At 35.2% G+C, this 27,820-nt stretch overlaps 4 protein-coding genes across 4 annotated transcripts; 2 read left to right on the forward strand and 2 right to left on the reverse strand.

Annotated features, from left to right (window-relative positions):
* LOC127153587 (SLAM family member 5-like) lies at positions 1-26,797 on the reverse strand (the record flags this gene model as incomplete). The annotated part of the gene is made up of 3 exons (XM_051094765.1): positions 26,720-26,797; positions 704-1,024; positions 1-290 (listed from the first exon to the last, which is right to left on the reverse strand). Coding segments are annotated over exons 2-3 (585 nt in total), but the record flags the coding sequence as incomplete, so codon positions are not given.
* LOC127153409 (SLAM family member 8-like) lies at positions 8,791-10,278 on the forward strand. Its single transcript, XM_051094464.1, has 4 exons — positions 8,791-8,943; positions 9,123-9,425; positions 9,688-9,987; positions 10,139-10,278. Exons 1-4 carry the CDS (start codon positions 8,904-8,906, stop codon positions 10,276-10,278), a joined length of 783 nt encoding a protein of 260 aa, XP_050950421.1. The 5' UTR covers positions 8,791-8,903.
* LOC127153410 (uncharacterized) lies at positions 13,708-17,252 on the forward strand. The gene is made up of 5 exons (XM_051094465.1): positions 13,708-13,839; positions 14,068-14,370; positions 14,632-14,732; positions 16,435-16,608; positions 17,217-17,252. Exons 1-5 carry the CDS (start codon positions 13,731-13,733, stop codon positions 17,250-17,252), a joined length of 723 nt encoding a protein of 240 aa, XP_050950422.1. The 5' UTR covers positions 13,708-13,730.
* LOC127153586 (SLAM family member 5-like) lies at positions 18,524-25,132 on the reverse strand. Its single transcript, XM_051094763.1, has 3 exons — positions 24,823-25,132; positions 24,143-24,430; positions 18,524-18,714 (listed from the first exon to the last, which is right to left on the reverse strand). The coding sequence occupies exons 1-3, from the start codon at positions 25,115-25,117 to the stop codon at positions 18,626-18,628; spliced, it is 672 nt and encodes a 223-aa protein (XP_050950720.1). The 5' UTR covers positions 25,118-25,132; the 3' UTR covers positions 18,524-18,625.
* Positions 26,798-27,820: the final 1,023 nt, after the last annotated feature.

Here is a 27,820-nt window from a genome sequence, read left to right on the forward strand (position 1 = left end):
GTGACAGAGTTGACTGATGTTGAGATGTTTGGTCTGGTTGCTGATGGGATTGTTGATCACACAGCTGTAGGTGTTTTTATCCTGATATTCCACCTCCAGAGGTAGAGAGAGACTGATGCTGAGATCAGACACACTGATGCTGGACAATAAACTGTTTCCTTTGTACCAGGAGAGAGTCACATCACTCACATTCAACACTGAACACAGCAGTGAACATTTAGACACTGATCTTTCAGATGATGAAGAACAGATTAAAAAGTCACTGGTGATGACAGGAACAGGTAGAGGAGCTGGAAAAACATGAATAATAGATTTATTACATTTAGATTACTGATGAAATATCTGTGAAATTTTATTAACTGCAGATAAACAAATGGAAAAAATATGCACAGATATGTGCACAAATATTCAATTTTTCAGAAATATACTTGAACAAGATGGAATTATTTTATTGTGTTTGTAAAGTTTGATGAATGTTACTAACTACAGGAAAAATCAAAACATAACACGAAAAACAAGTTTCCTAGAGATTCTTTCTGTTTTAAAACAGTGTCAAAATAAATCAATTAAAATATTTTTTTATAAAAATATTTAAAATCATTAGATTTGCATGTGATGATGTGGTCATATTTTACTGCATTTGCCACACAATAAACACATACATCAAGGAGGGAAAATAAGCAGTTTCATTTAGTTAACTCACCATAAACAGTAACATTGAATCTCTTGTAGGAGGTGGTTTTGCTGATGATCTGTAGTTTGTAAACTCCAGAGTCTTCAGTTTTTATGTTTCTGATGGTCAGAGATCCAGTTTGAGTGTCCATCTTCAGTCTGTCTCCAAATGTCTCATTACTGTCATACATATCAATGTTCAGCTTATGGATTTCAGCTATACGAGTCTCTTGAGATCCAAACATCCACAGTATCTGATCAGTTTTCTGTAGTTCAGTAACATCAGTGTTTAGAGTGACAGAATCTCCCTCAGTCACTGACTTCATTATTACTGTCTCAGCACCAAACACACCTGAAATCAATTATTATTATTAATATGATTATTATCAGACAGAGACTTAATAGAATTTCCCTGGAGCGTAGTCACACACGTAAGGTAAACATTTGTTTATTTTTATTGTGGAAATGCATTTGTGTTTATATAAATCCTACATTTACTGATTAAAAGCATAGAGTTTCTCACCGCACAGAACAAACAGGATGAGAGCACACAGATGAGAGGACATCATGGTAAAAACGTCTAGCTGAGAGTCACTTCAGACAGAGCAGAGCGACTTCCTGAACAAAAAGTTCAGCTATTTCCTATTATTTTTTTTTAACTGCTAAATGAAAAGAGAACTGGTTTTAGTGGTCTTTGTTTCATGTTGCCTCATTCAAGTTATTCTTTATTCGTCCTCTTTAATTGCATTAACACATTTTCCATCGCAACATCATTCTGAATTGCTCTTCATCAGAAACTCTCATTTCAAGTTATTTCTATGTCTAGCAGGCTTTCAGAAGGTTAATTTGTGGTTGTAAGAATAAACCACACATCTCATACTCTCATGAACATGAAGACACACAAACACGCATTGTCTATTTGTTATGCATTACCCAACGATCCACACAGCACATTAAACCACGTTTTCAGGTCTGTGCTGCATTTACTGACCTCAATAACAAGATCTGACTCCAAAACATCTCATGAATATGTGCTGCTTCACACACACACACCATAACCACAAAGCTTTTTGTTTTCACTATATATCCTATATATAAGCCCTGTTCCACTCTGTGAGAGTTAAATAAGTGCATGCCCAGATCTCCGATTCATCTGACCAAGTTTCAACCTATATCCGACGTTATGATTTCAATCAAATGCGTCGGCTGTTTCGGTTGATAAGCCTACATGATTTCGGCGTTGAATCGATATTTTATTTTCGGCATAATAATGTTCTGATGTACCGACCAAATAATGAACATTGATTCAACATGGAAATTTGATTGACGACCGACACTGACCTTTACAACCAAAAATCAACGTTGAATCAACGTATGCTTGCTATCTGGGAAGCTATTACAGCACTTATTAATCTAGGTCAATAATGAGTTTTAAATGAACTAATACGTGTTTATTATGTTAACATCACTTAATAAATTGTTTTCAATTCACTTATCTTTTAAGGCTCGTTATTTGATACCTATAGATTTAGTATCGATACCGAGGTATCACATTCTGGTATCGTACCAAAGCCAAAATTATGGTACCAAGCCATCCCTAGTCCCAAAGCTTGCCTACTATTCTGCTACATACTCAAAAGTATGTACTATTTATTCACAAAAAGAGTACATACTTTTAGGGCATAGTATAAGTAGGCGAACTGGGATGAGGTCAAAAACTATTGAAAATGAAGGCATGACTCTCCACAGTGAATTCGCTCTGCCTATCCTTGATGACAGTGTAAACAATAACATCATGCTCATTATGCATGGTCATGTGACTTGCATTTTAGTTTGTGTAATGTGGACGGAGATAGTTTCTGAAACACAGTAAAAATGCCAGTGTAGACGAGGATCATTCTTAAATGCCATTTTAAAACAAAAACGAATTAGTGTAAACAGGGCCTGAGAGAGAACTCATTAAATTAATATTGTTAACCCTTTGAGCGGTAACATATGGGATTTAGAACGTTCTGTGACGTCACGCAACTGCCAAATTCAAACTGCGTTTTCGTGCATTGGCTGAAATGAAAAAGCAAGTCGTTGATTAGTAAAGTCAGCGCGTCACTGCAGCTGCCGTTAGAAGTCCCAATGGACTACTTGCACTGAGCCTCATGACGCACTTCCATTTTGAAATCATACGGCTCAGTTATTTCCGGTTATGTACATTTTCAATGCACTGTAATCATCTAGTTGACTTAAACGCCTAATAAAATGAGATTTTGCGGGATGATTTTAAATTTGCAAATTTTCGGAGACAGGAGAAGACATATTCTGATGATTACTGAGTAAAGAATTTTCCAAACTCAATGGAACATTTTAATCCTACATAAACTGATCTGAGAAATCGGTGGCTGGTAATCATATGTGATTGTTCACCACAGGGTGTCAGTGCTCTGTAGTGGCCTAATCGCGAAGCTGCAGTTTGTGATGTCTTTTGAATAAGATCATAATGAACCTTTATTTTTGTGTATTAAATATGTTAGTCACTATGCTGTGTCATATTCTGTCATCATTTCACTGTATGCCAAAATATGAGTATACAATAGTCAGCGTGTTACTGTTAAAAATTATTTAAATGTTCAGTAAAGTTAAGGCAGTTACCGCACATTCATTTAGCCATTTTAAACAATGGAAAAAGGCAGTATGGGCTCAGAATAAGAGCGCCAATGCAGACAAACAAATTAGCCATGGTTTTACTACAAGCAAAAATTGCAATTGAAGTTAAATCATATAACGACAAATTCATCAGGTATGAATTGGGTCATTCCAGCTGGAATCATCAAATTTTGGAAAAGTTCCCCACCTGACCTCCTCAGATTTGTCTGAAAAAAATCCATGTGATGGGTAATATGCCCAATAGATCATATACAAAATTTCAGATCTCAACTGTGTGTACATTTTTCACAAAAAATCTGTAAAAAAGTTTGTTTTTTACCCCGTTTTGGCATCACTGTCTGAGTGACCATGTTCAGACTGAAATATCTCCAGAACTATTTGTGCCAGGTCCATGAAATTTCTGGGCTAAGAGTCCTAGTCCAGAACTGCATGAATTACAACTCAGCATTGTTACTGAATTTACACCTGAATGCTGGCCCTCTACTTTTTTTGAAACTATTACTTTGAAACTATTACTATATCAAACTTGGTAAATGGTCTGATATGTACCATGTCTTTCACATCCTTTGATATCAGACAATAGAGTCTTATGGATGTTGAGATATTAAGGTCCAAAAATGGGAAAAAAAACTCATTTACACCAATGTCCAGAGCAATATTTCCCATGAATGACACCAGGTGTGAACATAAAACTTGTTTTTTTTTTGAAAGAGCATATTGTTATTGATAAAATATAAAAAAAAATTAGGATGGGGTTTTGCCTCATTTTTCTGTAATGATTTTTTTAAAACTCAGAGTTTCGTCACTGATCCTATTGTTCACTTTTGGTATTCAACTTGGTATGGGCATTTCAACAGAATTTATTAATGTTCCACTTATACAAAAAATACAAAATACAAAAAACGTACTTCCAGACATAAGTCATTTTAATAATGTATACCACCAACACAAATAAATGTGTGACATAACAGTTACTGAAAGTTGTTCATGAAAGTGTCTGAATCCACAGTTTCATTTTCTTTTATGACATAGCATCGTCCAGTGGAAGTAACTGGCACATCAATTTTCATTATGATGTGCTGGAGAGGCACCCAACAGACATCTTCCGGTAGTCGGTGAATCAGAGTTAGTTCTCCCAATGTCCGTCGTAAATGCGTTCCATTGTAACAGTTGGCAAAAATATGGATGCCTATGGATAATTCCAACCGACTCGGTCTGCACTGAACTGGCCCGAGTGTGTGTTTCGGACCCCCAACTTAGGTGGCCATTCCATTGCACTTTCCCGAGGTGGAGGTCGGATTTCCCCCGAGTCCAGAGCACAATGGAATGCTGCATTATAGCATTAATTTAGGCATATGAGTTCAAAATAGCTGGTACTACAGTAGTTGTGAATGTCACACAACAATGATTTTTTTTTTTTAATTATTACAGAACAATGAGGCAAAACCCCATCCCAATTTTTTTTTATATTTTATCAATAAGAACATGCTCTTTCAAAAAAAAAAAAAAAAAAAAAAAAAAGTTTCATGTTCACACCTGTAAACCGTCTGTATGTAGGTGCGCTGAACTAACAAGTAGAATGCGGAAGTAGTTGTGCAAGTAGTCCATTTCTATAGAAAGAGTCTGCATTCTGAGACGCGCGCTCAGTACTGCGCATGCACAATGGCTGATCTAGCCTGAAAAATAAGCTTTTTTTAACGCTATTGTAGCATAAGGAACAATATTTATGAGGCAGTTCTTGTCAGGTTTCATTGGTGATTTCAAATATGAAATATAATAGTAAATTTGGTGAACAAAGAATTTGATGTTTCCCCATTCAAAGAAATAAGAGCAGCACTTGCCTGCCCTAGAGGCCTTTTCAAAGATGGCAAAAATTGGTTACACTAATAAGTGAAGGTGGTGAAGTCATTTATTCATTCTTTACTGAGATCTTGAGAGATTAAGGCCTGGTCCACACGTACACAGGTATTTTTATAAACAGAGCTTTTCCCTAATCCTGTCTATGTGAAAATGCAAAAAAACACGCAGAGCTTGGTAGATAACTTACAAATTGTAATCTGTTACTAATTCCACACTGAATGACAAAAATAGTAGTCAGTAATGTTATCCATTACTTTACACATTTTAGGCAATATAATCAGATTACTTTTAGATTAGATATTTGATTTAACTCGTTTATCATAAAAAATATTATTATATAAACACTGAGCGGTGTTTATTTAACAAGTGGTTTTGCTGTGCAAATATAGCAAGTGAACAATTGAAGGCAGATTGAAGACAGAGAGCGGAGAGAAGAACAGAAGTGTAGAGACACTTCAGCTGTAAATGCGCTGCGGTTTTATGTGCTTCTGCTAAAATAAATGGTGATAAGCAGACCTACAGAAGCTAAAGCTTGCAGGAGCCAAATGTGTCAAAAAAATCTGCAGATACCTCTGCTATTTCTGCGTGCAAATGCGTGTGAGAAAGATAAAGTGTGAAAACTAGAGCAGAAACTGACCAGTGCATTGGAAAGTTTGCACAGCATTCGAAATTGCTTCTTTAAATCTTTTTGAAGGTTATAGAACTATGTTAGAAAAACTGAAGAGATGTTTGAATTCTCACTCTCTTATGCATTTTAACTGTTTTAAACATGACTTTATGTGCCTTTTATACCATTCCAAATTATTTATAGTTGTACACATTTTCCCACTGAGTTGAGCCTTTAACTCACCTTACATTAATACAACAGAATACATAAATCTTTAGACTTCACAGTGATTTCACCGTGGGTTTTAAAAGCATTGTAAAGCAGAATGATTTCTAATGTAAAAAGTGATATTCAAAAAGTAAAAAAAAAAAAAAAAACTACATTTGATTAAACATTTACTTTATCTGATTAATCAGCATTTGATGGTGATTTCTGCAATTGAAGACTTCTGGATCTGATGTCGTAAAGCAGCACAGCTATAGTAGCCACACCCACCAGAGCAGAGAGAATCCCATACCTGAACATGTGTTCAGAGCTTGCTGATGTCCAGATGTTTAGTCTGCTTGCTAATCGTTTTTTTGAGCACACAGCTGTAGGTGTTTTTATCCTGATATTCCACCTCCAGATGTAGAGAGAGACTGATGCTGAGATCAGACACACTGATGCTGGACAATAAACTGTTTCCTTTGTACCAGGAGAGACTCACATCACTCACATTCAACACTGAACACACCAATAAACAACCCTGATTAGAAGATGTTCCTGTAGATGGTAAAGAACAGTCTCTGCTGATGACAGGAACAGGCAGACAAGCTGGAAAATATTGGATTATGATTAATAATTATGATAGTGATTATTGTCAAAAGATGTATATAAAACAGGGTAATTCTCACCACAGACAGTAAACATCCAGTGGCAGTCAGTAAACAAATACACATCAAATGGGGTCAACAGGGTGAGTAATTCTCTACTCACCATAGACAGTAAGACTGAGTGTGTTGGGCGGCGTCTCTGTTCTTCTGCTGGTGACTTTATAAAAAATAGAGTCTGTGGTTCTGGTGTTTTTGAGGGTCAGAGATCCAGTGTGATCCAGCTTCAGTCTGTTTCTGAACCTCTCTTCGTGAAACTTTATCTTATTGTCACATCAGGGTTTAGAGTGACAGAATCTCCCTCCATCACTGACACTGACTTTTCTTCATCAACTCCAAACACACCTGGAGAACCAACAAATGAAGAATTCAGATGCAAAAGCCTCTAAATCCATCTGGCATATTTCTTTCAAATGTGCATTTTTTCCTGGCTACTTTGTGTAGGTTTCTATGTAAGTACTGGTACTTCTGATTGGGCTGAGGCTGGAATTTAGCAAGTTTGAAGTAAAGGTATTTGATGGATGTATACTCAGGAGCATTCAGTATCATTATCTCATTTTTGACCGAGAAGGCTTTTAGCTGGTTTGCATCTGAACTCTTCAAATATTTCCTCAGAATTTGAAGACTTACATGCACATTTGGAGCTTTTGTAATTTTACTGTGTCCCCAAGAGGATGTAAGAAAATTGACAATATTAAAATAGAGACATATTAAAATTAGTATTGCACTCTAAAAAAATGCTGGGTTAAAACAACCCAATTTTGGTAACCCAGCGCTGGATCAAATATGGACAAACCCAGTGTTGGGTTATGTTAACCCAGTTGCATTAAATCTTTGACCCGACATGCTGGGTTGCTTTAATTAACTCAAATAATGAATGAAAATTACTATTGCTGGTCTAAAATGAACCAAAAATAGGTTGGAAATTAAAAAGAAGAAACTGAATTGATAGAGGCAATGGTAATAAAACGTGAACATTTATTAAACTTTAATTAAAGTGAAAACACCCATGGACAAAAATATAAGACAAACTGAATTATAAAGCAGTTTTCAACATGACACATTTAAACTTGTTTACCCTGATGGTTGGCTGGTTTTAGCTGGTCATCCAGGCTGGTTTTAGAGGAGTTTTGGCCACTTCCTTGACTGGCCAGGCTGGTCTTAGCTGGTCATGCTGGGAGACCAGCTGGAACAACCAGCTAAAACCAGCTACTTCCAGCTTAAACCTCAGATCGCCGCCTCACATTCACTCGTAGCTGAAAGATGCCGTGACTGAATCCATAACCTGCCCATAAACAAACAGTACAGAGTTTTGAGAACATATTGTAACATCCAAATTGATTGAACATATTGAACATTGAATCAGTATTACAACAAATAAAATCAGTTATGTAAGACAAGGCGTTTCTGTCATGTGACAAGACCGTTACTGATCCATTTAGCTGACTGACATGACATCTCATCCCTGTATGTTGCGTTGCCCAAAATAAAATAATTTACAGCACAGTAAAGACTTTATAGATAAATAGAATTTATATAGTATAATGTATACGTTGTAAATAAAATGTATACAAACCTTAATTTCACTGAGGAAGTGCACGAAAATTAGTTATTTTGCAATAATACAACAAAATGGCTTTAATAACTCGTTGTAGTTGGTCTGTTGCTCCATGCCATCCTTTGCTCCTCATTCTGCCTCTTTTGTGCTTGGCTCCGCAATTGCTGCTCGCAATTATATATTTTCTTTTGGATCTGAATTGATGCACTTCAAGGTCTTAAATGAACATGGTTTAGGCCAAACATAAATCGTATCTTCACAAATTTATTATAGGACTTGCTTAAAAATCCTCTTTTTTTAATCGTAGGAGCCGCTTTAATTTCTCCCTGCATTTTTCTTACAAAATAAAATCTCAGTGGTATAATGTTAATACTAAAAGAATAAAAATAAAACGTAAGACAATAAATATTAGTATTGTAATCAGTAATATCAATAAAAACAACAATAACACTACTCTTTTATTCTCTTTCTCTTTCTGTAGATCATACATTCTGAGAAATCATATACAGTTTGTAAAAGGGAGGTGCTACTGGAAGAGATTATTCACAGTCAATGCAGAGTTTCCCTGAACCACTTCATTACCGACAGCTTCATTTGCTTTCACTTGTTTCATGAGGTCAGGAGGGCCGATTATTATAACAGTTCTGTTATTAAACTGTTTTGTAAACTGCAGAAGAAAATGTTTATTCTCATCTGTTTGTGCTCATGGAGTCTGGCTGGTGAGCATTTTTATGGCTTTTTTTGTCATTAATTTTGCTTATAATATTTTGCTTATAAATATTTCTAATAGTGTAAGTATTAGTGCAGGGTGAAGGATTGTTTTGCCATGATCATTTTGAACCACTTAAACATGACTAATATCTTTTTAAATTAGTAAATATTCCTGTTTGTTCATCAGGTGTGTTTAGTGAGTCAGTGTCGGTGATGGAGGGAGAATCTCTCACTTTAAACGCTGGTGTTACTGAAATGCAGCGCGATGATCTGATATTGTGGACATTTGGACCCCTTCTCATAGCTAAAATCAATGGAAAAGACAATAAGAGAGAGTTTTACGATGAAAGATTCAGAGACAGATTGAAGCTGAATCATCAAACTGGATCTCTGACCATCACAAACACCAGAACCACAGACTCTGGACTTTATACAGTCACCAGCAGCAAAATAGAGATGCCGCTCAACACATTCAATATCACTGTCTATGGTGAGTTAATAGTACTTTTCACACTCTCACTAATTTGCTTTCTCTACTTAAAATGTCAAGCAAAAAACATAAGATTATTGTCTTTGTACAAATAGTTGCATTTGTTTATTGCAAATAAAAAACACACAGCATGTAAATGCACATGTCAGTGCCAATAGCTTCGTCGCGCCGATACATAGCGCAACTTTGCTTGCGGCACACCCGAGTTCGAATCCCATCTCAAGGTCCGTCTATTAATTGCATTTATTCTCTTTTCTTCCAGCTCATCTGCCTGTACCTGTCATCAGCAGCATGTCTTCACAAAATCCATCATCATCAGGATCACCAGCATCCAAATGTTCACTGCTGTGTTCAGTGGTGAATGTGACTGATGTGACTCTCTCCTGGTACAAAGAAAACAGTTTATTGTCCAACATCAGTGTGTCTGATCTCAGCATCAGTCTCTCTCTACCTCTGGAGGTGGAATATCAGGATAAAAACATCTACAGCTGTGTGATCAATAATCCTATCAGCAACCAGACCAAACATCTCAACATCAGTGGACTCTGTCACACATATGCAGGTAGGTCAGTGTGATATATGTGTTTACCAAGCTGATCTATCAAGTTATATAGTACTGATATAGTCAGAACGAAATATGTATTCATTATTAATGTTTCACTTTGTCCATTATATAAATAAATCTATAATAATAAATATATGCATTATTATAGATAAAGGCCTGTCCTCACTGTACACTGGGCTGATCTCTGCTGCTGCTGTTGCTGGATCTCTGTTGATTGTAGTTGTAGTCTGGATCTTGTGCATCTGCAGGAAAGAGGGCAAGTATTACCTACTGCTGATAAATGTGTAAAAATTGACTTGATTTCCTGCTATGCATTTGGCTCCAATTTGATTCATATAGGCAACAGCCCTGTAGTAAAACAAAAATAATGAAAAATAGTGTTGCAGAAAAATGCAATAATAATTCTCAAATATCTTTTATTCAGAGTTTTAATGTTTTTACATGCCTGTCATTACTGTTGGAACAGTTCAGAGTGCTGAAGAAGTAACATATGCTGATCCGACATTCTGCAAAAGAAAAGCTCAGAAATCGGTAAGAAACTAACTTTCTTTCTTTTTCTTACTTTCTTTCTTTCTCTCTATTATTTGAGCAGTGAGTCAGATCAAGATGGGTTTCTGTGTTTGAATTCTGATAAACGCTTACAGTGCTCAGCATAAATGAGTACACCCCCTTTAAAAAGTACAAATTTAATCAGTAGCTCAATGAACAAAAGAACAATTTCCAAACTTTTCACAAGGCTTAGTTTTATTGAACACTTATTTAACTCCATAACATGAAATTAAGGTTAATAATCTAACTTAGATCACAAAATCTTGAATACACCCCGCAACAAAACCTACTACATCTAGTATTTTGTATGAGTACCGTGATTTTTAAGGACAGCACTAAGTCTTCTAGGCATGGAATGAACAAGTTGGCGACATATTGCAACATCTATCTTTTTCCATTCTTCAAGAATAAGCTCTTTTAAAGCCTGGATGCTGGATGGAGAGTGATGCTCAACTTGTCGCTGGGTTTTAAAAGCATTGTAAAGCAGAATGATTTCTAATGTAAAAAGAGATATTCAAAAAGTTAAATAAAATTTGATTAAACATTTACTTTATCTAATTAATCAGCATTTGATGGTGATTTCTGCAATTGAAGACTTCTGGATCTGATGTCGTAAACCAGCACAGCTACAGTAGCCACACCCACCAGAGCAGAGAGAATCCCATACCTGAACATGTGTTCAGAGCTTGCTGATGTCCAGATGTTTAGTCTGCTTGCTAATCGTTTTTTTTTTGAGCACACAGCTGTAGGTGTTTTTATCCTGATATTCCACCTCCAGAGGTAGAGAGAGACTGATGCTGAGATCAGACACACTGATGCTGGACAATAAACTGTTTCCTTTGTACCAGGAGAGAGTCACATCACTCACATTCAAGACTGAACACACCAATAAACAACTCTGATTAGAAGATGTTCCTGTAGATGGTAAAGAACAGTCTCTGCTGATGACATGAACTGGCAGACAAGCTGGAAAATATTGGATTATGATTAATAATTATGATAGTGATTATTGTCAAAAGATGTATATAAAACAGGGTAATTCTCACCATAGAAAGTAAACATCCAATGTCAGTCAGTAAACAAATACACATCAAATGGGATCAACAGGGTGAGTAATTCTCTACTCACCATAGACAGTAAGACTGAGTGTGTTGGGCGGCGTCTCTGTTCTTCTGCTGGTGACTTTATAAAACTTAGAGTCTGTGGTTCTGGTGTTTTTGAGGGTCAGAGATCCAGGGTGATTCAGCTTCAGTCTCTTTCTGAACCTCTCTTCGTGAAACTTTATCTTATTGTCACATCAGGGTTTAGAGTGACAGAATCTCCCTCCATCACTGACACTGACTTTGCTTCATCAACTCCAAACACACCTGGAGAACCAACAAATGAAGAGTTCAGATGCAAAAGCCTCTAAATCCATCTGGCATATTTCTTTCAAATGTGCATTTTTTCCTGGCTACTTTGTATAGGTTTCTATGTAACTACTGCTACTTCTGATTGGGCTGAGGCTGGAATTTAGCAAGTTTGAAGTAAAGGTATTTGATGGATGTATACTCAGGAGCATTCAGTATCATTATCTCATTTTTGACCGAGAAGGCTTTTAGCTGGTTTGCATCTGAACTCTTCAAATATTTCCTCAGAATTTGAAGACTTACATGCACATTTGGAGCTTTTGTAATTTTACTGTGTCCCCAAGAGGATGTAAGAAAATTGACAATATTAAAATAGAGACATATTAAAATTAGTATTGCACTCTAAAAAAATGCTGGGTTAAAACAACCCAATTTTGGTAACCCAGCGCTGGATCAAATATGGACAAACCCAGTGTTGGGTTATGTTAACCCAGTTGCATTAAATCTTTGACCCGACATGCTGGGTTGCTTTAATTAACTCAAATAATGAATGAAAATTACTATTGCTGGTCTAAAATGAACCAAAAATAGGTTGGAAATTAAAAAGAAGAAACTGAATTGATAGAGGCAATGGTAATAAAACGTGAACATTTATTAAACTTTAATTAAAGTGAAAACACCCATGGACAAAAATATAAGACAAACTGAATTATAAAGCAGTTTTCAACATGACACATTTAAACTTGTTTACCCTGATGGTTGGCTGGTTTTAGCTGGTCATCCAGGCTGGTTTTAGAGGAGTTTTGGCCACTTCCTTGACTGGCCAGGCTGGTCTTAGCTGGTCATGCTGGGAGACCAGCTGGAACAACCAGCTAAAACCAGCTACTTCCAGCTTAAACCTCAGATCGCCGCCTCACATTCACTCGTAGCTGAAAGATGCCGTGACTGAATCCATAACCTGCCCATAAACAAACAGTACAGAGTTTTGAGAACATATTGTAACATCCAAATTGATTGAACATATTGAACATTGAATCAGTATTACAACAAATAAAATCAGTTATGTAAGACAAGGCGTTTCTGTCATGTGACAAGACCGTTACTGATCCATTTAGCTGACTGACATGACATCTCATCCCTGTATGTTGCGTTGCCCAAAATAAAATAATTTACAGCACAGTAAAGACTTTATAGATAAATAGAATTTATATAGTATAATGTATACGTTGTAAATAAAATGTATACAAACCTTAATTTCACTGAGGAAGTGCACGAAAATTAGTTATTTTGCAATAATACAACAAAATGGCTTTAATAACTCGTTGTAGTTGGTCTGTTGCTCCATGCCATCCTTTGCTCCTCATTCTGCCTCTTTTGTGCTTGGCTCCGCAATTGCTGCTCGCAATTATATATTTTCTTTTGGATCTGAATTGATGCACTTCAAGGTCTTAAATGAACATGGTTTAGGCCAAACATAAATCGTATCTTCACAAATTTATTATAGGACTTGCTTAAAAATCCTCTTTTTTTAATCGTAGGAGCCGCTTTAATTTCTCCCTGCATTTTTCTTACAAAATAAAATCTCAGTGGTATAATGTTAATACTAAAAGAATAAAAATAAAACGTAAGACAATAAATATTAGTATTGTAATCAGTAATATCAATAAAAACAACAATAACACTACTCTTTTATTCTCTTTCTCTTTCTGTAGATCAAACATTCTGAGAAATCATATACATTCTGTGAAAGGGAGGTGCTACTGGAGGAGTTTATTCACAGTCAATGCAGAGTTTCACTGAAGCACTTTATTAGCGACAGCTTCATATGCTTTCACTTGTTTCATGAGTGTCAGGAGGGCCGATTATTATATCAGTTCTGTTATTAAACTGTTTCATAAACTGCAGAAGAAAATGTTTATTCTCATCTGTTTGTGCTCATGGAGTCTGGCTGGTGAGTATTTTTATGGCTTCATTTCTGTTCATATTATCATTCGTCCTCAAACATTTTTCTCTCTTTTTTTTTTATCATTAATTTTGCCTATAATATTTTGCTTATAAATATTTCTAATACTGTAAGTATTAGTGCAGGGCGAAGGATTGTTTTGCCATGATCATTTTGAACCACTTAAACATGACTAATATGTTTTTTAATTAGTAAATATTCCTGTTTGTTTATCAGGTGTGTTTAGTGAGTCAGTGTCGGTGATGGAGGGAGAATCTCTCACTTTAAACACTGGTGTTACTGAAATGCAGCACGATGATCTGATATTGTGGACATTTGGACCCCTTCTCATAGCGAAAATCAATGGAAAAGACAATAAGAAAGAGTTTTATGATGAAAGATTCAGAGACAGATTGAAGCTGAATCATCAAACTGGATCTCTAACCATCACAAACACCAGAACCACAGACTCTGGACTTTATACAGTTACCAGCAGCAAAATAGAGATGCCGCTCAACACATTCAATATCACTGTCTATGGTGAGTTAATAGTACTTTTCACACTCTCACTAATTTGCATTCTCTACTTATGATGTTAAGCAAAAACATAAGATTATTGTCTTTGTACAAATAGTTGCATTTGTTTATTGCAAATAAAAAACACACAACATGTAAACGCACATGTCAGTGCCAATAGCTTCGTCGCGCCGATACATAGCGCAACTTTGCTTGCGGCACACCCGAGTTCGAATCCCATCTCAAGGTCCGTCTATTAATTGCATTTATTTTATTTTCTTCCAGCTCATATGCCTGTACCTGTCATCAGCAGTATGTCTTCACAAAATCCATCATCATCAGGATCACCAACATCCAAATGTTTACTGCTGTGTTCAGTGGTGAATGTGAGTCATGTGACTCTTTCCTGGTTCAGAGAAAACCGTTTATTGTCCAGCATCAGTGTGTCTGATCTCAGCATCAGTCTCTCTCTACCTCTGGAGGTGGAATATCAGGATAAAAACACCTACAGCTGTGTGATCAACAATCCTATCAGCAACCAGACCAAACATCTCAACATCAGTGGACTCTGTCACACATATGCAGGTAGGTCAGTGTGATATATGTGTTTACCAAGCTGATCTATCAAGTTATATAGTACTGATATAGTCAGAATGAAATCTGTATTCATTATTAATGTTTCACTTTGTCCATTATATAAATAAATCTATAATAATAAATATATTTATTATTATAGATAAAGGCCTGTCCTCACTGTACACTGGGCTGATCTCTGCTGCTGCTGTTGCTGGATCTCTGTTGATTGTAGTTGTAGTCTGGATCTTGTGCATCTGCAGAAAAGAGGGCAAGTATTACCTACTGCTGATAAATGTGTAAAAATTGACTTGATTTCCTGCTATGCATTTGGCTCCACTTTGGCACATAAAGGCAACAGCCCTGTAGTAAAACAAAAATAATGAAAAATAGTGTTGCAGAAAAATGCAATAATAATTATAAAATATCTTTTATTCAGAGTTTTAATGTTTTTACATGCCTGTCATTACTGTTGGAACAGTTCAGAGTAGTGAAGAAGTAACATATGCTGATCCGACATTCTGCAAAAGAAAAGCTCAGAAATCGGTAAGAAACTAACTTTCTTTCTTTTTCTTACTTTCTTTCTTTCTCTCTATTATTTGAGCAGTGAGTCAGATCAAGATGGGTTTCTGTGTTTGAATTCTGATAAACGCTTACAGTGCTCAGCATAAATGAGTACACCCCCTTTAAAAAGTACAAATTTAATCAGTAGCTCAATGAACAAAAGAACAATTTCCAAACTTTTCACAAGGCTTAGTTTTATTGAACACTTATTTAACTCCATAACATGAAATTAAGGTTAATAATCTAACTTAGATCACAAAATCTTGAATACACCCCGCAACAAAACCTACTACATCTAGTATTTTGTATGAGTACCGTGATTTTTAAGGACAGCACTAAGTCTTCTAGGCATGGAATGAACAAGTTGGCGACATATTGCAACATCTATCTTTTTCCATTCTTCAAGAATAAGCTCTTTTAAAGCCTGGATGCTGGATGGAGAGTGATGCTCAACTTGTCGCTTCAGAATTCCCCACAGGTGTTCGATCTGATCAGGTTCAGATCAGGAAACATACTTGGCCATTCAATCACCTTCACCCTGTTCTTCTTCAGAAATGCAACAGTAGCTTTAGATGTGTGTTTTGGATCATTGTCATGTTGGAAAAGTGCATGACGACTAAGTGCACGGAGTGATGGCAGCATCTTCTCCTTCAGTATAGAGCAGTACATTGTTGAGTTCATGATACTATCAATGAAATGCAGCTCCCCAGCACCAGCAGCACTCATGCAGCCCCACATAAGGACACTGCCACCACCATGTTTCACTGTAGGCACCATGCATTTTTCTTTGAAATCCTCACCTTTACAACGCCATACAGTTTTAAAACCATTAGTTCCAAAAACAGTGATCTTTGTCTCATCACTCCAGAGTATAGAGTCCCAGTAGTCTTCATCTTTTTCAGCATGGGCCCTAGCAAATTCTAGGCGTGCTTTTTTGTGCATGGGCTTTAGGAGAGGCTTCCTTCGTGGACGATACCCATGCATGCCTTCCTCTGCAGTGTGCGCCATATGGTGTCATGGGAAACGGTCACTCCAGTGAACTTGCATGGTGATTTTCTTCAACTCTTCTCATCAGAAGACGCTCCTGTCGAGATGTTAACTTCCGTGGACGGCCTGGACGTCTCTGTAAGATGGTTGCACTTCCATCTTTCTTAAATTTTTGGATCACTTTTGCTACAGTATTTTGATTGAGATGTAAAGCTTTGCTGATCTTCTTGTAGCCCTCACCTTTTTTGTGTAAAGAAATGATTTCCTTTCTCAGATTTAGTGACATTTCTCTTCCATGGGGAGCCATTGCTGACAGCATGAAATGGGAAGGGCTTTTCTTTGTTAAGTAATGCCCTTTTATAGTCAGTCACCTGTCTGCTGGACACCTCTTAAATGAATCATTAGACTCACCTGTGGTTGAATGCCTGTTAATTAGAATTTTGTAGTCTTAAGTGTGGCTTTTCTCCTAAGACTATAATTGGGGTGTACTCATTTTTGCAACATGGGCTTGAATGAATTTGTTAGGAAAATCACTTTTTTGTGTGTGCAAATGAACAAATCTTGTTTGCAATCAATGGCCCACATTTTGTGGGAGTATTTTGTAGTATAGTATCTAATAGAAAATGTTGATTCTGAAAGGAAACTTAAGGTTTTCTGACAAATGTAGTGGGGTGTACTCATTTATGCTGAGCACTGTAAATGATTAACTGTATCTGTGATGTGAATGTGTGCCTGTTTTCTTTTAGAGAGTTCAAGTGGAGGAGGATGTGGTGTCGCCCTGAGACATTAATCAGTCTGTTAAAGGACTGCATACTTTTTAGCACCCAAATATCCAAAAATGGAAAAGGAGGTGGATTACAGTATTAGTGTGCTCATTGTGTTTGATGATATATTTATATTTTATGTCAAATTGTCACACACCAGTCAATATAGATGTCTTGTAATGGTGTTCATCCAGAAAATAATAAAAAAAGGCAAAAACAAAAACAAAAAAAAAATCTCAGTATTACACCCAACACTTTGTCAGCAAGCAAATTATGAATTCATTTTAAGTAACATTTATCCCATCCCAATCTACAGGTGTAGAGACCATTTTCTCAATAAGCAGGAATCTGCAGTCACCGTATAATAATAGAAAAGAAAACAAAATAACATTATATTGTCTGATTGACTACCAGTGTTGGGGAAAGTTACTTTTAAAAGTAATGCATTACAATTTTGCGTTACTCCCTAAAAAGTAACTAATTACATTAATTAGTTACTTTTTATGGAAAGTAATGTGATACGTTACTTTTGGGTTACTTTTTAAATCTGGGCATGGCTTTCTTGGTTGTTTTTAAGTTAAAACAATTCTAATGTAAAAGCCCTTTTACACCAAAAGTGAAATGAATTCACGTCAGGCTGAAAGAAAAGTAAATTTATGCAGGGGATTCACTCTTCAGCTAAAAATGAAGCACAAATATTAGTTTATCTAAAGTAATTTTTGCTTATTAGTATGGTTGAATTGCATCATCGGTCAGCAGCAAAGACACTGGTTAATAAAATGGGATTAAATGCATAAAGGATATTTGTTTTATTTAACATATTTCATAATGTGTTTTTTGTAAGTGAGATGAATTAATGCATGTTCACATTTAGTCTGGAATACAGTAACACCATGTTTACTCCCAATTTCCCAACAGGAGACTTCATCAATCAATAAATGGAAAAAAAAGTAACTGGCATTACTTATTTGCAAAATTAACAAAAGTAATGCGTTACTTCACTAGTTACTTGAAAAAAGTAATATTATTACATAACTTGCGTTACTTGTAATGCGTTACCCCCAACACCGTTGACTACAGTGGGTTTGCAAGTCATTATCTTTGTAAAGCAGATTATTTGCATTGTAAAAAGTGATATACAAAGAAAACATAAGTGAAAAATGGAAAACCAAAAGGTATACTGTATTTTAATTACAATGGAGCAGTTTAATTTGATAATATGATTTAATAATCACCTAAATCACATTTATTCGTAAATGATATTTACTCAAAGGATTGTGATTTCATATCTCCATTGGTTCAAATCATCTCTACATTTCTGAGAATCTGATTATTCATTGCTTGATTGTGACATCTGCTGTCTCTTCTGTTGAAGACTTCTGGATCTGATGTCATAAACCAGCACACCAACAGTAGCCACACCCACCAGACAGAGCCAATCGGATCACAGCTTCAGTAACGCCACAGCAGTGGATACAGTCTTATAAGAGAAGAAATGCACAACATAAAATATGAAACAGAAATTTCATTCATGTACTATGAAAAATATAATGCTGCTAACAAACCTAAATGTGTGTGACAGAGTTTGCTGATGTTGAGATGTCTGACCTGTTTGCTGATGGGATTGTTGATCACACAGCTGTAGGTGTTTTTATCCTGATATTCCACACTCACATTCACCACTGAACACAGCACTGAACAATTCTGGGGTGATGATGAAGATGAACAGATTCTAATGATGTCAGGAACAGGCAGATGAGCAGTCTGTAGTCTGTCAGTCTGTAGTGAAACTCTGCAGTGAGTGTAAATAAACTCCTCCAGTAGCACTTCCCATCACAGAGAGACCCATTTCATTAATTATTTAAGTTTGAGAATAATGACCTATGTCCTTCAGACTTTTAATAATTTTACATTGTTTTCTTTCTTAAAATTAAATGAATCTGTTTTTTTGTTTCTTGTGTAATCAGACACATTCCAATGTCCAAATGAATGGGGGGCTTGGGGGGAAAAAAAGAAAGAAATTCTCCAATAACGAGTTCTCGTTTTTTTTTGTTTTGTTTTGTTTTGTTTTGTTTTTTATTATTATTATTATTGGTGACATGTTAGTTAAGTCATTGTGGGAGTGCAGTTTTCTTCCTGAATTTCAGCACGATTGATGTGATGTGATGTTACAACAGTTTGATTAACAAATATTTAATAACTTACACTTTAGACATACACTGTCTGTTTTTGCTCCTTCATTGAAAACAGTTGCAAACAAACTTACAGCAGAATCACAGTAAATACTAATCTACAGTTTAAGGAAGAAGAAGACACATGATTTTGAGATATTGACGTGGAGTTAAGATATTTAGAGATAAGATAGTTTGAGAGGCTGTTTACATTTGCATGATCTCTCTGGGTTGATGTGCCCTTCTGTGACCCTACAAAGGAAACAGTTTATTGTCCAACATCAGTGTGTCCGATCTCAACAGAAGTGTGTCTTTACATCTGGAGTGTGTGGATGATTCCTACAGCTGTGTGCTGAACAATCCCATCAGCAACCAGACGCAACATCTCAACAACACTCAACTCTGTCAACCATGTTCAGGTATCTCTGTGATAATATTTTGTGCATTTATGTACACATTCACTCAAAATAATGATTGTCTCATCAACATTCTCCAGATGACTCTGTATCTCTGATAGTATTGATTTCTGCTGCTGGATCTCTTTTGGTTGTTGCTGCAGTCGGGATCTTCTGCATTTGCAGGAAACACAGGAAAACAGACCAAAGTATTACCTACTATTATCTACTGTGTATGTGTGGATGTGTATAATGTAAAACAATCCTCAAGCATCGAGTGTTTTGTTTCTATTATATTTTGTTACAGTTCAGAACCGTGACAGAGAGATCACTTGCGTTGATCAAATATTTTACAAAAAAAAAAAAAAAAAAATCGGTAAGAGATTGTATTTCTGTCTGTGGTGTTTCTGTATTATTTTAGCAGTGAGTTCAGTTTAGTTGTGTGTATAATAATTTACAAACATGAGCACCACAAAAGACATTTATAAAAGCTGTAGATGTATTTTAATGTGTTTTTGTCTTCTACTCTGATGTGTTCATATTGTAGGGTCACACAAGACCATCATTTTAGAGGCATTAAAATAACTTAATGAAAATATTTAATCAAACATAGAATGAGAGAAATACTGATATATTCCCTCCATATGTGGCAACAAAATCTCATGCCAATTCGTAATTAAATTATGTTACATTTTAAGATCAGACTGTCTGTTTACTGTAACTACTTGGAACCTGATTTGGAGAAAATTGATTTCGGATATGAGTGTGTACTGCTTCTTTTAGCCTATATTTAATACTATATTAAAAATAAACAAATAAATAAATAAACCCTAAAAGACCTAAAAAGGAATATATACATACATTTTACGAATATTCTTGTCATGAAGAGGAGAATAAGTCCGTAAACATGCATTTGCATTTTCTTTCAGAGTGCTACAGAGCTGGTTACCATGGTGTATGCAGGAGTCTCAGGACGTTGATCAACTCCTGATCAAAATTTGATTCTGTTTTTGGATTACCAACTTTCTACATCCCAAATACAGAGGCAGGAAACAGAATCACATGTTATTTGTGAATACAAATATACGCCTATTAAATGTCATTATGTCATAGTAACACATAGTAACACAAAATAAAATTAAATTAAATACAATTAAATTAAACAATCTGAAAAGGAGTTTTCACAGTGATGCTATAGAACATTTATTTATACACAATAAGTTATTGAAATAAAATAATCTTCTGAATGAGAAAATCCTCAGTGAACTTTAAATAATGTCTAATTATACAGTTAAATTATTAGTAATTTATACCTGATCTTCATTTTTATTAAAACACTCAGCTGGAGTTGTACAAGACATCAACAATTTCTTGGTCTCATGCATATCTACAGTACTTCCATTTTTAACACTGAGCGTTAAAAAAAACACAAACAAACAAACAAAAAAAACATTTTCATGCCAGATGTACAGAGGGTCATTAAGTAACTAAGGGAACATTTAGGCATATATTTTTACTCTGTAAGATCTGCTGTGCTATCAAAGTCTTGTAAAATGGTTATAATTAGTTGTTACTTTTAAACACTGATGTCTGTTTTATTTATTACAGTATCCACTGAGGATTTACATCATGCATGGATGAAGATTTTTGTTTTGCTTAGAAAATTAAAGATGTTAATAGAATCTATATTTTCAGTTGTCCTAATACCACTTGCAGTGATAGCTGTACTTCCCATTGCAGCTGCGGTTTTGGCTTACTAAATACCCAGAAACAGGGTGATGTCAGACAATGGATGGTGAAGTCTCAGAACATTTTTACTTGGAATGACTTTTTTTCCTCTTTTTTTTTTTTCCAATATGAAGTGAACTAGAACGTTTTGGTAATGTATTATTGCAATATTTTATAGTATTTTGCTGTATTGCTTAAAATATTTATATTCATCACTGTAAAAAAAAAAAAAAAAAAAAAACAAATTACGGTATATTCCAGGTTAATAATTGCTTTACTTTTGCCGCAATTTCACAGCAGCATTTTTCTAGTATTTAACTCCATTCTCAGAAATTCTATACTTTACTTGCAATTTTACAAACATTTTTACAAATGTAGTTTTTACTAGTGTACTGTAAAAAAAAAAGGGAAAAAAAAACACTTTATGTTGCTTGTGTTGTTGTTGTTGTTGTTGTTTTTTTTTTTTTTTTTTTTTGGTAAAGTTGGTTTGTCTTGCAAGATATCATATGTGACCCTGGACCACAAAACCAGCCATAAGGGTCAGTTTTTTTTTTTTTTTTTTTTTTATTGAGTTGTATACATCATCTGAAAGCTGAACAAATAAGCTTTCCACTGATGTATGGTTTGTTAGGATAGGACATTATTTTTGGCTGAGACAATATTTGGCTGAGATACAACTGCGGGAATCTGAGGGTTCAAAAAAATCTAAATATTGAGAAAATCACCTTTAAAGTTGTCCAAATGAAGCTCTTATTAATGCATATTACTAATCAAAAATTAAGTTTTTATATATTTGCTGTAGGAATTTTACAATTAATCTTCATGAAACATGATCTTTACTTAATTTCCTAATGATGTTTGCAATCAAAGAAAAATTTATAATTTTGACCCATACAATGTATTTTTGGTTATTGCTACAAATATTATTACAATGTTATTGCCCCACGAACTTCCTGAACTGTGACACACACACACACACACACACAAAACACTCATGCACTAACACTTACACACCCACCCACCGACCGGCACAAGTCACTTTGTGTAGTATTGGTGCTCTGCTAACTACCTCTTACTACCCACTTACTACCCTCAGACTACCTCTAAAGACTTTTGTCTGTTATTACTAAGTCACTTTATTACACTCATAAGCTTTTTTTGCACCATATATATATATATATATATATATATATATGTATGTATGTATATATGTATAATTGTATTTATTTGCATTTCTAATTCTACCTTGTATTTAATGTTACGTGTATGCACCTAGGGTCTGAGAGTAACGAAATTTCAATTCTCTGTATGTCCGGTACATATGGCAGATTTGACAATAAAGTTGACTTTGAAATATACCCCAGCGACTTAAGACTTAAGAGGTTTTGTGGTCCAGGGTCACATATATTTCAAAGATGTGTCTCAGCATCAAGATTCATCTACAAACAGTTATGAATTTGAAACAAGTTACTGGCAAATATTGATGCTTAATGTTAAAACAAAATCTCCATACAATTACAGTGGTACAATTCTAATTAAATCTCTTACAGTGACAAGATTAAAGACAACTTTATGTGAATTCACAGTGAAACAGTAAATTACTGTGATGTTACCATCACACTGCTGTTTATTTCACAGTAATTTGTAAGAATTGCATTTATTTCATACTACATTTCTGACTACAGTAGTTTATTGTATAACACTCTTTAATCCTGTAGATTCCTGCCAATGTTTTACAGTGATATAATTTATTTTCATAGAACATAATAGAACAAAGTCAATGTGCAAAGGCACTCAAATGCCCTTTACAAAAAAAGTAAAACAACACCTTTCCGTGACCTTTCCAACACGTGATTATGTAATGCGTAAAGATGTGCATGCGCAAGTACAGTTAGAGCAAGTTAAAAAGTATATAATGTTTTTTTATTTTTTTTTTTAAATTACTGTTTTGCTAGATGAGACCCCTATTCCTCAGCTGGGATCATGTTGATCCCTTTGAAGCTGGATTGAAACTGCAATTTTGACCTTAAATCCACTGAGCACCATTGAAGTCCACTATATGGAGAAAAATCCTGAAATGTTTTCCTAAAAAATCTTAATTTCTTTTCGACTGAAGACAGACAGATATGAACATCTTGGATAACACCTTGGTGAGTAAATTATAGGGTTTTTTTTTTTTTTTTTTTAAATTCTGGAAGTGAACTAAACTTTTACAGACAGATGTTTAATTTCTCCATCTAGTGGCCACATTGAAGAACACATGATGTGTCATAGCGAAACTGATTGTGATTCCTCATCTGACTGTTTCTTCATCTTTTGTTCAACTTTCATGGATATGAAGTGATCAACCAATACAGCAATAGTAGCCATGACCACCAGAGCAGAGACGACCAAACAGATCACAGCTTCAGTAAAACTACAACACTGAATAGAGTCTGAAAATAAAAAAACTGAATCACAAGTGCACTCAGTACCTCATAAAAGCCTCATGTATGCTCATAGACTTACCAAAATCAAAAAGAAATTAAAATATGATTATGTTAAAATTTATGATTAGCAGAATAAATTCATGCATCACTACCTGGAAATTATCCTTGTACATGCACTGACTTACCTGTGCATGGCTGACAGAGTTGACCGATGTCCAGATGTGTGGTCTGGTTGCTGATGGGATTGTTGATCACACAGCTGTAGGTGTTTTTATCCTGATATTCCACCTCCAGAGGTAGAGAGAGACTGATGCTGAGATCAGACACACTGATGCTGGACAATAAACTGTTTCCTTTGTACCAGGAGAGACTCACATCACTCACATTCAACACTGAACACAGCAATGAACATTTGAACACTGATGATGTTGATGAAGAGCAGCTACTGGTGATGACAGGAACAGGCAGAGGAGCTGGAAAACATGAAATAATAGATTTATTACATTTAGATTATTGATGAAATATCTGTGAAATTTTATTAACTGCAGATAAACAAATGGAAAAATATGCACAGAAATGGCACAATAAATTCAAAAATATACTTAAGATGGAATTATTTTATTGTGTTTGTAAAGTTTGATGAATGTTTATACTACAGGAATAATCAAAACATAACACAAGAGAAAGTTTCTTAGAGATTCTTACTTTTTTAAACAGTGTCAAAATAAATTAATTAACTAATTTTTTATAAAAATGTTTAAAATCATTAAATTTGCATGTGATGATGAGGTCATATTTTACTGTATTTGCCACACAATAAACACATCAAGGAGGGAAAATAAGCATTTTCATTTAGTTAACTCACCATAAACAGTAACATTGAATCTCTTGAAGGAGGTGGTCTTGCTGATGATCTGTAGTTTGTAAACTCCAGAGTGTTCAGTTCTGATGTTTCTGATGGTCAGAGATCCAGTTTGACTGTCCATCTTCAGTCTGTCTCCAAATGTCTCGTCACTGTCATACATATCAATGTTCAGCTTATGGATTTCAGCTATACGAGTCTCTTGAGATCCAAACATCCACAGTATCTGATCAGTTTTCTGTAGTTCAGTAACATCAGTGTTTAGAGTGACAGAATCTCCCTCAGTCACTGACTTCATTATTACTGTCTCAGCACCAAACACACCTGAAATCAATTATTATTATTATTAATATGATTATTATCAGACAGAGACTTAATAGAATTTCCCTGGAGCGTAGTCACACATGTAAGGTAAACATTTGTTTATTTTTATTGTGGAAATGCATTTGTGTTTATATAAATCCTACATTTACTGATTAAAAGCATAGAGTTTCTCACCGCACAGAACAAACAGGATGAGAGCACACAGATGAGAGGACATCATGGTAAAATTGTCTATCTGAGAGTCACTTCAGACACAGCAGAGCGACTTCCTGAACAAAAAGTTCAGCTATTTCCTATTATTTTTAACTGCTAAATGAAAAGAGAACTGGTTTTAGTGGTCTTTGTTTCATGTTGCCTCATTCAAGTTATTCTTTATTCGTCCTCTTTAATTGCATTAACACATTTTCCATCGCAACATCATTCTGAATTGCTCTTCATCAGAAAACTCTCATTTCAAGTTATTTCTATATCTAGCAGGCTTTCAGAAGGTTAATTTGTGGTTGTAAGAATAAACCGCACATCTCACACTCTCATGAACATGAAGACACACAAACACGCATTGTCTATTTGTTATGCATTACCCAACGATCCTCACAGCACATTAAACCACATTTTCAGGTCTGTGCTGCATTTACTGACCTCAATAACAAGATCTGACTCCAAAACATCTCATGAACGTGCTGCTTCACACACACACACACACACACACACATGTTGGGTTTACATGTTTTATGGGGATATTCCATAGGCGTAATGGTTTTTATACTGTACAAACCCTATTTTCTATCGACCTACACCTAAACCTAGCCCTCACAGGAGACTGTGCACACTTTTACTTTCTCAAAAAAACTAATTCTGCATGATTTATAAGCCTGTTTCCTCATGGGGACCTCACAAATGTCCCCACAAGGTCAAAATTTACTGGTATTACTATCCTTGTGGGGACATTTGGTCCCCATAACATGATAAATACCAAGTGTGCACACACACACACACACACACCATAACCACAAAGCTTTTTCAAAGTTTTCACACAATAAGTTATTGAAATAAAATAATCTTCTGAATGAGAAAATCCTGAATGAACTTTAAATAATGTCTAAATACACCATCATAAAACATTCAGAGAAACATTTATTTCAAACATTTCTTTTTTTTAAGCACAATTTCATGTTTCGTATGTATTAAATGAGCAGAATCATCTACAACTCTAAATTACATGTTGAACATTTTGTTTTGTTTGTTTTATTAACATTATATATATATATACATATATATATATATATATATATATATATATATATATATATATATAATAATTATTTAAATATTGTTTATATTTATATTAAACTTTAACCTTGTTAAATTGCTTGGTTACAGTTATTTTTGTCTTTTGGTCATTTATTACCAATATAAACATCTATTTAAACAAAGTGAATGGGTAGGTAAATGATAAAATATATTTATAATAATGTATGTTGCAGTCTAGTTAAATTTTATCTTTAAAAACAGATGTACATAAAGTAACATTCATCATGACTGTGAAATGAAATCAGACAGTACACATAAATCAGACCTGATGAGTTGTGTATTATGGGTGATGATCTGTGTCAGACCTGCAGACGGTAGATGACCTGTGTGTAGTCTGACAAATTTTTCTCATCTACAAACACAAACACATGCAGATTTTGAGTGTTTTTAACATCTGGTGCTTTCTGCAATTTTAGATATATTATATACAACAAATATTTTATCTGAAGTAAAACTATTCCAAATTTTTAAAAATCGAATCAAATTGACTCTTAGTATTGCACACACACACACAAACACAAAAAGAAGTCATGTCAGTTGTAATAACACTTGCCCTTTGGTTTTTCTTGTTTGCATTTTCTACAGCAACAGTAAAGCACACATGCAGAAATGAGCAGAGACAGCAGCACAAAAGTGATTAATATTATGACCTTCGGAGTGTTACTGATAAACAAAGAGAAAATGGTTAATTTTTCAGTCTGACCTTATCCAGACGCAATATGAATAGCACAATGATGACAATGTTGCAGCTGTCGTACCTGAACATGGTCGGCAAAGTTGACTGATGTCCAGATGTTGAGTCTGGTCTCTGATGGGATTGTTGATCACACAGCTGTAGGTGTTTTTATCCTCCACCTCCAGAGGTAGAGAGAGACTGATGCTGAGATCAGACACACTGATGCTGGACAATAAACTGTTTTCTCTGAACCAGGAAAGAGTCACACGACTCATTCAACACTGAACACAGCAGTGAACATTTGGACCCTGATGATCCTGATAGTGATGAAGAGCAGTTTGAAGAGGTACTGGTGATGACAAGAATGAGCAGATGTGCTGGAAAACATGAAAAATCAATTATTAATGATGAAGTCTTCAAAGTTTCTCTATCATTGCATATCTCTAGTTGAAGACTGCTGGCGAGTATTAGGGAGACCTCTGCTGAATAAAATGAGTTATTAGTCGTTTACGTGAGAAGTCAGGAGAGGCTCAGTCATTTGAGCACCGATTTACAATGCTGAGAGCGCATTTTTAAATGCAAACGCTATATTGTTTATTATGGCGTTTGTTTTAGTAGCACTGATGACCTGTCAATGCCACAACTTAAGATCAAGCGGATTAGCTGGTTATGCATTTCTATAACTGCTTT

Source organism: Labeo rohita, chromosome 22 (genome assembly GCF_022985175.1).
Source record: "Labeo rohita strain BAU-BD-2019 chromosome 22, IGBB_LRoh.1.0, whole genome shotgun sequence".
In the NCBI taxonomy this organism is placed as follows: Eukaryota; Metazoa; Chordata; class Actinopteri; order Cypriniformes; family Cyprinidae; genus Labeo; species Labeo rohita.

Excerpts from the sequence above, each read along its gene's own strand:
- LOC127153410 (XM_051094465.1), top strand. The coding sequence starts at position 13,731 with ATGAGTGTCAGGAGGGCCGATTATTATATCAGTTCTGTTATTAAACTG. Across the intron at positions 14,371-14,631 it reads ATTCAATATCACTGTCTATG|CTCATATGCCTGTACCTGTC; the intron begins GTGAGTTAATAG and ends ATTTTCTTCCAG. Across the intron at positions 14,733-16,434 it reads TGCTGTGTTCAGTGGTGAAT|GAGAGGCTTCCTTCGTGGAC; the intron begins GTGAGTCATGTG and ends CATGGGCTTTAG.
- LOC127153409 (XM_051094464.1), top strand. The coding sequence starts at position 8,904 with ATGTTTATTCTCATCTGTTTGTGCTCATGGAGTCTGGCTG. Across the intron at positions 8,944-9,122 it reads GTGCTCATGGAGTCTGGCTG|GTGTGTTTAGTGAGTCAGTG; the intron begins GTGAGCATTTTT and ends TTTGTTCATCAG. Across the intron at positions 9,426-9,687 it reads ATTCAATATCACTGTCTATG|CTCATCTGCCTGTACCTGTC; the intron begins GTGAGTTAATAG and ends CTTTTCTTCCAG.
- LOC127153586 (XM_051094763.1), bottom strand. The coding sequence starts at position 25,117 with ATGAAGTCAGTGACTGAGGGAGATTCTGTCACTCTAAACACTGATGTT. Across the intron at positions 24,431-24,822 it reads ATTCAATGTTACTGTTTATG|CTCCTCTGCCTGTTCCTGTC; the intron begins GTGAGTTAACTA and ends CATGTTTTCCAG. Across the intron at positions 18,715-24,142 it reads ACTCTGTCAGCCATGCACAG|ACTGTATCCACTGCTGTGGC; the intron begins GTAAGTCAGTGC and ends TTCTCTTATAAG.